At 45.7% G+C, this 11,962-nt stretch overlaps 1 protein-coding gene across 3 annotated transcripts in view; it reads left to right on the top strand.

The window, feature by feature from the left end:
- Window positions 1–11,962, top strand: part of adgrd1 (adhesion G protein-coupled receptor D1) — a 243,831-nt gene that overhangs the window by 96,385 nt on the left and 135,484 nt on the right. For all 3 annotated transcript variants that reach the window (XM_043715336.1, XM_043715334.1, XM_043715335.1), the window contains 2 exons: window positions 10,796–10,869; window positions 11,411–11,534. In XM_043715336.1, the coding sequence (XP_043571271.1) occupies window positions 10,796–10,869; window positions 11,411–11,534 (198 nt within the window). The remainder of the gene's footprint in view (window positions 1–10,795; window positions 10,870–11,410; window positions 11,535–11,962) is intronic.

Raw genomic sequence — 11,962 nt, 5'->3', positions numbered from 1 at the left:
TTCCCTCTTGTTGGTTCCCTCCCCACCTGCCACAGACCCAGTCCAGCAGCTCTGTCCTTTAGGACCCGACCAGCTCGATCAGTAATGCTGCTGCCCAGCCACTCTTGGTGGTGGACAGTGAAATCCCCCAGCCAGATACATTCTGTGCCCTTTCCACCCTCAGTGCTTCCTGCAAGTGTTGTTCAACATGGAGGAGCATTGATTCATCAGCCGAGGGAGCTCGGTACCTGGTAATCAGCAGGAGGTTTCCTTGTCCATGTTTAACCTGAAGCCATGAGACTTCATGGGGTCCAGAGCCAATGTTGACTGTATCTCACTGCTGCCCCCTCTGCCGAGTCTGTCCTGCCTGTGGGACAGGACACATCCAGGGATGGGGATGGTGGGCTCTGGGAGATTGTCTGTAAGGTAGGATTCTGTCAGTATGACTATGTCAGGCTGTTCTTGCCCAGTCTGTGAGACAGCTTTCCCAGTGTTGGCATTAGCCCCCAGATGGTAGTGAGGAGGGCCCTCCAGGGTCGACAGGGCTGTTTCTGCCGTTTTCTTTTCCAGTGCCTAGGTCAATGCCAGGTGATCTGTCTGGTTTTATTTCTTTAAGAGTTTGTAGTGATTGGTACAACTGAGTGGCTCGCTGGGCCATTTCAGAGGGCAACTGAGAATCAACCACACTGCTGTCACATCCAGGCCAGACCAGGTAAGGATGGCAGGTTTCCTTCCCTGAAGGACATTAGTGAATCAGACGGGCTTTCCAACAAATGACAACGGAGTCATGGTTTTCAGTAGATTCGCAATTTCCGATATCTTTTCTTTATTGAATTCAAACTCCACCATCTGTCATGCCGGGATTTGAACCCAGTTTCCCAGAACATTCGCTGCATTTCTGGATTAGTAGTCTACCCCTTGGCTATTGCCTCCCCCTGGCAAATTCCTCTCTGGCCTTTCAGCCTTCTGTATCCCTCTCTCTCAGCCTGGGAGCCCTCAGAAACCCCAGCACTAGTTGAATTCTGACCCCTTGTGCACCCCACATTGTGATCGCTCTGTGCGTGGTCATGCCTTTGGTTCTGAACCCCTGGAGCTCCTCCCTCAGTCCATCCCCTCTCTCCCTCGCTTTCTCCTTTATGACACACTGTTAAACCAACCTCTTTGAACACACTTTGGGGTTAACTACCATAATATCTCTTTACATCACACTTCGTTTGATAATCGGTCCTTTGAATCATGAAGCCACATAGAAAATAGAAACAAGGATGAGGCCATTCAGCCCTTCGAGCCTGTTCCACCAGGATGTGGATCATGGCTGATCATCCAACCCAGTCCCTTGATCCCATATTCTCCCCAGACTCTTTGTTCCCAAGAACTATATCTAACTCTGACATGGAGGAGCCGCTGTTGGACTGGGGTGTTAAAATGTTAAAAATCACACAACGCCAGGTTATAGTCCAACAGGTTTATTTGGAAGCACTAGCTTTCAGAGCACTGCTCCTTAGCTACATCAAATGGTTTCTGTGGCAGAGAATTCCACAGACTCCCCATCTCAGTCCCTAATAGCCCACCCTGTATCCTTACTTTGTGACTGTCAGGTAACCTGGGGCTATTTACTATGTTAAAGATACTCTATGAATGAAAATTATTTTACAGATTCAGCTGAAATACAATGTGGAATATTCTTTCCCTTTTCACTCTGATGAGACAGTTTTCACTTTGAGGCTGTCTTGGCTCATTGACAGACCCAGTAACAGCAACTGGTAATTGTAATTGCTAAATTATTACTGTGGCTTGTCAGGATAGATATTCTTGTTGCTTTGTCAAATGTGCCTGGGAATGTTCTAGAGGATTATTGGGTGGATTCTGGAAAGTTCCAAGCATTTCTGAGTGAAGTCATTGGAATCTGGGGTTGCTCATGGTGAGCAAGACAACTGGAAGCAGTCAATGAGTTCAGGCCCACCACATCATCACCACAGCGTCATTTCCTACTGTCTTCCACCCAATACCTCAGTCCCAGCTACAGCTTCTTCTACACTTGCCAACGTTCACTCTCCCTTATGGTTTGTGTCACATGCTCTCCACTTAATATATAGTGCCTCATATTTCTAACAACCGTTGTAACTTATTCTAAAGACTCCAGAGTGCCTTTTGTAAAACACCACACCCTGCGCAGTTCAGCTTTGAAACTAAATTCTGAAACAAGGATGAGAGTTTACAACTACGGCAAATAACTGACCTCCTGATCCCATCTACACGGCACAAGTCAGGAGGATGATGGAATACTCCCCACCTGCCTGGATGGGGGCAGCTCCAACAACACTCAAGAAGCTCAACGCCATCCAGGACAAAGCAGTCCCCGCTTGATTGGCCCCACATCCACAAACATCCACTCCCTCCACCAGTAGTACCTCAGTAGCAGCAGTGTGTACCATCTACAAGATACGCTGCAGAAATTCACCAACGATCCTCAGAACAGCACCTTCCATCGAGAAGGACAAGGGCAGCAGATACATGGGAACACCACCCCCTGCAAGTTCCCCTGCGAGCCACTCACTATCCTGACTTGGAAATATATCGCCGTTCCTTCAGTGTCACTGGGTCAGAATCCTGGAATTCCCTCCCTCAGGGCATTGTGGGTCTACCCACAGCACATGGACTGCAGCGGGTCAAGAAGGCAGCTCACCCCCACCTTCTCTAGGGACAGGCAGTAAATGCTGGGTCCAACCAGTGATGCCCACCTCCTTGAGTATATTTTAAATAATGCGCTGAGCAGTGCATATTTGGATCTGGATGAAGTTACAGATGATGGATCAGTACAGTTCGGGATGAGTTGGCCTCACTTTGAAAGACAGCTTAACAATCGTCAGACAAGCTAGGCTGTAAAGATTTTATTGGAAGCATAAAATAATTGACACACTGAACAGTAAAATGTAATAAAAGATAGTCACATTGTTCATCCTCCCTTCCTTTAAATGTAAATTGTCATCAGCAATAAATCAGAGATGCCATGACCCAAACTGCAGAGGCTTCGATGTGGATGTTTACTCAGCTGCACATGGAAGGACAGGACTACACTGTTTCCCTCTGTACATGCCGAGTCCACTCAGAGTAAGGACACTGCCAGGTATCGAAGCTGCCTGCTTTGACCAGTATCACAGGCCCCCCTGGCAATGAACTGCAGTCCTCCAATTGTCTCCAACCTGATCTATTTTGTCCAATAATTCTGAGCCTTGCTGGTGCCTCTCGCTCTCGGATCCCTCAGTATTTACAGAGTACTTGCAGAGCTTGTTACTTCTGACAACCTGCTGGTGAGGCCTTTCTATAGTTGGCTATATCTGATGATCTCAACATGTCTATTAATAGCCTGTGTGAGAGTAGCTAGATCCCATCTAAATCTAGTTGGTTCCTTTGAACATACTCTCTCTCACGCGCGCGCACACACACACACACACACATTCTCACTTACACTCACACTCACTCACACCCGCGCACACACACACATTCTCACACACACTCTCACTTACACTCACACACGCACATGCGCGCGCACACGCATTCTCACTCACACACACTCCCACTTACACTCTCACTCACTCACACTCTCACTCACACACCTCTCACTCACACCCACACACACATGCGCGCGCCTACACATGTATTCTCACTCACACTCTCACTTACACTCACACTCACACATGCACACGCTCGCGCACACACACATTCTCTCGCACACATACATATTCTCACACACACACACTCTCACTTACACTCACACTCACTCACACACGCACACGTGCGCACGCACACACACACTCTCTCTGACTCATTAGGCCTGGATTTACAAATGTTAAATACAAATTGATTTGATTTAACATAACACTACAAAGAATATGCAATGCTGAATCAGGCCACTCGGCCCAACTAGTCTGTGCTTGGATTTATGCTAAACAAGTGTCCCCTCTCACTGCATTTGCCTCATTTCAGCAGCTCGTACCAGTTCCCTTTCTCTCATGGATTTTGCCTGGATTCATTTTGAACACATTAAAGCTGCTTGTGCAAACCACAGTCGGTGGTTATCACTGCCACATTCTAACGGTGCTCTCTCTCTCTCTCTCTCTCTCATAATTTTTCTCCCCATCAGATTAGGAACTATCCAGCAGTGACAGCTCTGGTTTCAGATTCTCCCACACCGATCTCTTCACATTGACCCTGTCTAACACATTCATATTTTTAAAGACCTCGATTCGATCACTTGCCTAAAAGTTAAACTCCCAGTTTGAATTTTACTTAAAGTGGGACGTATCATTTGCTTTTAACGAAGTGTTTCAATTTTACCACAGCGATGTCATTATACTCTTGGATTCATGGTTGACGAAGATTGAATTCATATGCCATTACGGGCATTTTGAGAGTTTGAACTGAGTTTCTAATCAATCTGTAACAAACAGTGGATCTTAGTAAAAGTGACCATGGGACAGTCCGATTAGAATAACAACCAGTCCTGTAATACTCTTCAGAGAGGGACTCAGCCCTCATTATCCAGTTTGGTTTATGGAGTGACTTGAGCGTTTGGATTACTGTGGTTGAAGTGGACAGGTCAGAGTTATTAAAACCTCAGGCTCTGAGGAGCCATTGTATGATATTGATGCGACTGAAAGGCTTTGAGTAGATTCATTGGAACCAGCTCTCACTTCCTGTTGCTATTACTCGTCCCAAGTGGGAACCGGGGCCCACATGAAGGCTTTGGCAGCAGGCAGGCTCAGAGTTGATAAACAGTAAAGATTTATTACACTATACACCAGTGTTAGTTACATACAATTGGAGAGACGTATTCACCTCTTGTGAGATCAGGCTCAACTTAAGAGGAAGCACACATTACAGTTAGTAAGTATATGGGCTTAGAACCAGAATAGCTACATGCGATGAGTCTGCAAAAACTGGGAATGACAAATTAATGACCCTGTTGGAACTCGTTAGCTCATCTAGACAGATGTTGAATGAGGAAGGGAGTTGAGGGTTATGGAGAATAGGCAGGAAGGTGGGGTTGAGGATTATCAGATCAGTCATGATCTCATTGAATGATGGAGTAGGCATAAGTAGGAGCAGGAGTAGGCCATTCAGCCCCTCCATGAACTCTGTGCACATTTTGAGTGGGTGTCCACAACGAATAAGAGCATTGAATCTACGAAAGGGCCTTCATGATCGATATGTAACTGAGTCCAGGGTTACCTGTCCACTCCCATGAATGTGGGGGAGTTGCTGGCAGTAATGTTTGTCTTTGTTGGCACTCTGGATACTGCCCTACCAGCGTGGCTATGTCTGTGTACAGTCCTAGCCACCAAACATAAATTCTCACCAACAGCTATATTTGGAAACGCCAGGCTGATGCTGGTGCTGTTCAGCCAGTATCTGGTGTAACCTTTGCTCAGAACAACCACTCTTGCTCACCATAATAGTATACCACCCTCTACTGTGATCTGGTCTCTCTGGACCCAGAAAGGTTTCAGTTCTGACTGTGACGCTTTGGTTCCTCCATTACCACTAACTATTTCAGTTTTGCCAGGACTGGATCCTTCTGTGTCTAAAGTCTGATGTTGTCAGCTGTGACTGGAAGTGTGTCCAGAAAATTTAAGACCATTACGGACTCTTCCAGCAGCATTACCCCCAGTTTTGTATCTGATAGTGGGAGGTGGCTCAATGTATCTGCATTTACTACTCGACCTCCTGGATGGTGTAATTATATGCGATTAGTATTAGTTGCCTTGTTGTCACCACTGAGATAACTCCACAGTGGCAGGTATCCCATGACTGAGTCCCCATTTATTTACTTGTAGAGAGTCCCTGACACTGGTCCAGCTCCGTCAGAGCCAGCTCTCAGAGTGAACAGAACCTCTGACATTCCTGTTTCTATCTGTCAGCCAGGGCTCCCTGATCTTTTTATTTATTCCCAGGATGAGGGTGTTGCTGGGTTGCCCATCCCTAATTACCGAGGGAGCAGTTAAAGGTCAACTCCATTGCTGTAGGTGCTGAAATCACATGTAGGCCAGATCAGCTAAGGATGGCAGATTCTTTCCCTAAAGAACATTAATGAACCAGATGGGTTTTTCCAGCACTCATCAATGGATTCACGATCATCATTAGGCTCTTAATTCCAGATTTTACTGAGTTCCAATTACACCATCTGCTGTGGTGGGATTCCAACCTGGCTCCTCAGAACATTCTGGATTAACAGCCGAGTGATAAATACCACTGGGCCTTCACCTCCCCTAAATTGGACCAGGTTAACAGCCCCAATCAGGGAACTCATTATTTTATGAGGTGCACCTTGCTGACCTTGTTCCAGTCAGTACAATTTCTGTTTTCATGACAGATTTCCAGCATTTCCAGCATTTTGCTTTCATCTGAAGGTCAAAGGGAGATTTGCCGTATGTTTAATGGGGATGCTCAAAACCAGGGTGGCGTTTTGACGGAGTAAATCTGGAAAAGGAGTTCCACTGGGAGAAGGGTCAAAAAGCCAAGGATGCAGATTTAAGGTGGAAGCATAATGATCCTGAGTGGGAATGGGTAGAGGTGGTTTTGGTGCTGAGCTGTTGGGGTCTAGGATACACTCTGTGTGGTATAAGGAGCATGTGTTGTTCAGCAGGGACTCCTGAGTGTCACACTCAGTGACTGGGAGTGAGTGGTGATAAGGTGAGAGGTCACTGTGAGGGGAACTTGGAGATGTGGTATACACATGTCTCTGATAACATGGCTGACCTCTTTCTGCGCCAATAATGATCGTTCTATCAAGTTCATGCTGAGGTCACCCAGAAGTTGGCCAATTGGTGCAAAACGTCTGATTGAATCTTTCTCCAGCTCCTTTCAATGGCCAATTCCAGATCACAACAACTTGCTGAGTTAAAACAGTCTCCTCATCTCCCTGGCTTTTTCTTGTCAATTATCTTAAGCAGGTACGGTCAAAGGGTCATATTTGAGAAGATGTGGTAAATCAAAGAGTAGAGATAAGGCTAAAGAGAAAAGCATTAATGTGGGAGATGATAAACAGCCCATGACAGGAAGGGATAGAGTATGAATCTAGCAGTCAGCCAACAGATAAGACTAGAATTTACAGAAAGAGCAGATGGATAAATCTAATGGCTCTGTATTTAAACACAACATTTTTGAAACAAAACAGATGAACTAAGTGTGCAAATAGTACGAGCTCATAACTGTTACAGAGACATGGCTGTGCATGAAGTGAATTGTATCTGAATATTAAAGGGTCGCGGATATTTTGGAAGGAAGCTGGGAAAAGGTGGAGGGATTTATGTAAATAACTTAGATGAAGGGTCAGAAAATATGGTTGTCAAATATGCTGATGACACAAAGATTGGTTGAAAATTGAGTTGTGAAGAGAATATCAGGAGGCTACAATGGAATAAAGAGAGGTAAATGAATGACTAAAGATATGGCAAATGGAATATAATGTTAGACGATAATGTCGGACTCGGTGAAGTTGCCCATTTTGACAGGGCAAGTTTGCCCATTTTATATCTTTGACATAAAGCAGCACAGTATCTGAGTGGTGAGACGTTTCCGAGGGATCGGAGTGACTAGCCCATGAAGTGCAAAAGGATGGAATGCAGGAACACAAGTAATTAAGAAAGATAAGACAATGTTATAATTTATTGCAAAGAAAATTTATTACTCAAGTAAAGAAATTATGCTTCATTCATACAGGGTGCTAGTGAAACTGCATTTGGAGCACCGTGTACAGTCCTGGTTATCTCATTAAAGGAAGGATCTAATGCATTAGAGCGCAGTTCAGAGAAGCTTCATGTAACTAATAACTGGAATGAGTGCATCTACTTATAAGGAGAAGTCGGAGAGGTTGGAATTATATCTGAGTTTGGAAGTGTAGAGGCAACTGGATTGAAACATCTCCGATCCTGAGGGATCTTGACTGGGGGGATGTGGAAAGGATATTTTCTGTTGTGGGACAATCTAGAACGAGGGGTCAGGGTTGCCTATTTGGAATGTGCCTATGCAGAAGAAGTCTGGAGAGGAATGCAGTGGTGTTTGTCGAGGTTCGTCCGCAGCTGCTGCCAAGGCGCGGTGGGGAAAGACCACCATCTGCCTGCCTAAGAAGAACAGGGGGCCCACACAGTCATTTGGGCTCCACTGACGCCTCAGCAGAAGAGCTGGATAGTAAATGTACAGAGTTGTATACAGGAAAAATAAATTTCGATGTCGGTACGTAAAGAAATGTGTGCACAAGAATGGCATGACCAATTATATAGAGATCCAAATAATTTTATGAATAAAGCATATTTTTGAAAAAGATATTTGAGACAGAGATGGAGCAAGTGCTTACTCTCTCTACGGGGATTGAGTCTTTGGAATTCCCTTCGGCCCTTGATGTTGTACCATCCTTTTGTCCAACTCTAAGAGTCTGTGTATGTTTTTAAAGCAGGGATGAATGGAATTGTGTTAAACAAGGGGGCGGGGTAACAGTGTCAGGAATAGTTAGGGAATATGACAATCCGATCAGCCATAATCCTCCTGAGGGGTGGAGCAGGTTGGAGGGGTTTAATGTTGAGAGTGTGGTGCTGGAACAGCACAGCCGGTCAGGCAGCATCTGAGGAACAGGAGAGTCCGCGTTTCCAGCATAAGGAGGGGCTTAATGTCCTATTCCGACTTCTCCGAATTCCTATGTTTGTACTTTCACTAAATCCATATTCCTGACCCTTCTCCCAGCTGGAGATGTTTCTCCATACTTACCGTATTGGGAATCCTCAGGCTTTTGAAAACTCAACTAAATCTCTGCTTTCATCTCCTGTGCTTTAATCGCTCCACTTTCACTGAAACCCCTGATCCCTTCTGCCTTTCTGGTACATCTCCTCTGCACCCTCCCCAAGGTCTGACCATCTTTCGAGCGTTGCAGAGCCCAGAGCTGAATACGATACTCCAGTTGTGGGTGAACATGTGATTTGGAAAAGTTTTGAACAGCATCTTCGATTTTTTTTAACACTTTCCTTTCATTTCACACGCGCAGTGTCCTGTATGCTTTTCTGCAAACTCTGTATCATTGATAGAAGCTTTATTGGAACTCAGTGGAATTGACCAGCTAAGTTTGTTTACACAACTGAAGTCTGCAGCACTAAGATTTGTCAAGAAAATAGAAAGTGCAATTATTCCTGCAAATTCTACGGCATATATTGAGGTTAATACACTGCCATAAAAGATAGTCAATATTTACTGTCGCACTCAATGTTCAATTTTGAATAAAAGGATGATAAAATGTTTTTAGAAAGGTGTGGTGAAACAAAGAAAGAAATATGTGAATAGGAAGAGGCCATTCAGCCGCTCAATCTGTTCCTACGTTCAGTGGGATCAAAGCTGATCCCCTTCTTAGCTCCATCTAGACCGGGGGAAATGGTTTAAAGGTAAGGAATTTCCTACTTGAGATGGCAATGAGGAGGATTGTATTTGTCTGAGATGTTTGAGAGTCTTTGGAATGCTCCTTCCCAGTGAGTGGGGGAGGTGCGGGGTTGGGGCCCGGGGTGGGTGAATATTTTTAAAATGGAGTTTGATAGATTCTAGTGTAGTCGGGGAATCGAAGGCTTTGGGGAGTGAGTTAGGGAAGAAGGAGGACACAATCTGTTGGCCATAACCTTGTTGAATGAAGGAATACGCCTGCTTCTCATTCCTGCCTGGGTCCCGCTAACAGAATCACAAAATTGTTATGGCAGGGAAGGAGGCCATTCAGCCCACCATGCCTGCTGCTGGTACCAATCTCCTGCCTTTCCTCCAAATCTGTGCACACCAATCCCTTGTACTATCCCTCAGTAGAAAGCACGTTTTATTCACTCTTCCAGATGATGTGGCTGATCCGTGTGGGAATTGGCTACTCACAAGTTCGGAATACTCTTGGTATTAGGGTTCTCAGGATGAAAATTCCAGAGAAATGTAAGGAGTTACGGCAGAGGTTGGAAACTGTTGGAGACTTACACCTGGAACAGAGGCAATGAAGACATGATCAGTGAGAAGAGAGTCTCAATGGAGTAAAACAAGAAAGACTTGCCTTTGGCATGGGGCCAATTACTGGTGATCGCAGACTGAATGTCATTGGTGAAACATCTCGGAGGAAGAATGGTCCTTCTCGTTGTCTTTACCTTCTGGAATGTTCTGAAAAGATGGTGGGCGCTGATTTCATCAACATTTCAAAAAGGAGTTTGGTGACGATGAGAGGGCAAAAGGAAAGGTGCATAGGATGAAACATCCTCAGAAACAGAGGTTGTTGGAGGAACTCAAAGTCTGGCAACATCTGAGGGGAGACACACAGAGTTAACGTTTTCAGTCAGTTGCGAAGAAGAGTCACTGGAATCGAAAAGTTATCTCTGTTTCTCTCCACACATGCTGCCAGACCTGTTAGGTTTCTCCAACAGTTTCTGTTTTTGTTTCAGATTCCAGCATCCACAGTTCTTTGCTTTACATTATGAAGCCTGTCACATCTTTATTAGAGCTGGAAATGTGTTGCTGGAAAAGCGCAGCAGGTCAGGCAGCATCCAGGGAACAGGAGAATCGACGTTTCGGGCATAAGCCCTTCTTCAGGAACCCGAAACATCGATTCTCCTGTTCCCTGGATGCTGCCTGACCTGCTGCGCTTTTCCAGCAACACATTTCCAGCTCTGATCTCCAGCATCTGCAGACCTCACTTTCTCCACATCTTTATTAGAACCCGCATGGAAACAATGGGCCAAATAGCCTCCTGCTGGGCTGTAATCACTGGTTACTGAAATTTTTACATTCTCTGTGTCTCCTTCTCTTTCAGACACCAGGACAGTATCAATTCGCCCTGAACAAAACCAACCAGGTATACCTGTGGTGTGCCTTTCTTGACTTCAGGTGAGCTGGTATATGGACACTCTTGAGCTTTGGGGTGGTACGGTGGCTCAGTGGTTAGCACTGCTGCCCCTCAGTGCCAGGGTCCCAGGTTCGATTCCAGCCTCGGGTGACTGTCTGTGTGGAGTTTGCACATTCTCCCCGTGTCTGCGCGGGTTTCCTCAGGGTGCTCTGATTTCCTCCCACAATCCACAAGACCATTAGATAGGAATGGAAATAAGGCCGTTCATCCCATCAAGTCAACTCTGCCATTCAATCATGGCTGATAGGCATTTCAATGCCATTTACCCACACTCTCCCTGTAGTCCTTAATTCCTTTCGAGATCAAGAATTTATCAATCCAAAATCTGAGCCACTGAGTTTCTTTAAGCCATGAACCGTTTTCCAAACTGTCGTGTGAACATTTTCCAAGCCCACTCCAGACACAGTCGAACTAATGACCTGGGCATTCAGCATGATGTGCTTTGACTTGTTTGGTAACTTTAGCTAGAGTTTTCGGGATGTTCCGTGATCTTCATCGCTGCCTTTTTATCTCTCCTCACAGCTCGGGCTCTGCTGTCTGGTCGAACGAAGGCTGCATTCGGATTGGTGGGAACATTTCCTACTCGGTCTGCCTGTGTAACCACCTCACCAACTTTGCCATCCTCATGCAGGTGGTCCCCCTAGAGGTCAGTGAACTGGGCTCGCGATCAAAAAGCAGGAAACAGCGCCCCCCCCTCCACCACCCTGACTCTGAAAGAAAGAGATCAAACTCAAGTAATCAGAGCCCGTGCCTTGAGATTCAATCACTGTTGCCATGCATCCACTATGTGCACAGCAAGATCCCACAGGATGGCTGTCCAGTTGGACTAGTTTTGATGGTGCTGTTTGAGGGAGGAATATTCACTGGGACACTGTGAGGGCTGAGGGTGGGCTGGGGGTATATATTGACCCTGACCTTTGAGGAATGCTGAGGAGTTTTGACTCTACAAGAGGGTAGACTGGAATGAAGGACACATCCTCCTCCAGTACCATCCCTCTTGGCTAAATGCCCTCAGGGGTTAATCAGACACTGGAGCTGGCATGAGGTGAAATTGCCCAATTGGGGTGAGGGGGT

This window comes from Chiloscyllium plagiosum, chromosome 25, assembly GCF_004010195.1.
Source record: "Chiloscyllium plagiosum isolate BGI_BamShark_2017 chromosome 25, ASM401019v2, whole genome shotgun sequence".
NCBI lineage: Eukaryota > Metazoa > Chordata > Chondrichthyes > Orectolobiformes > Hemiscylliidae > Chiloscyllium > Chiloscyllium plagiosum.
Note: the sequence above shows the minus strand (reverse complement) of the source record. Positions and strands in the feature narration are given on the sequence as shown.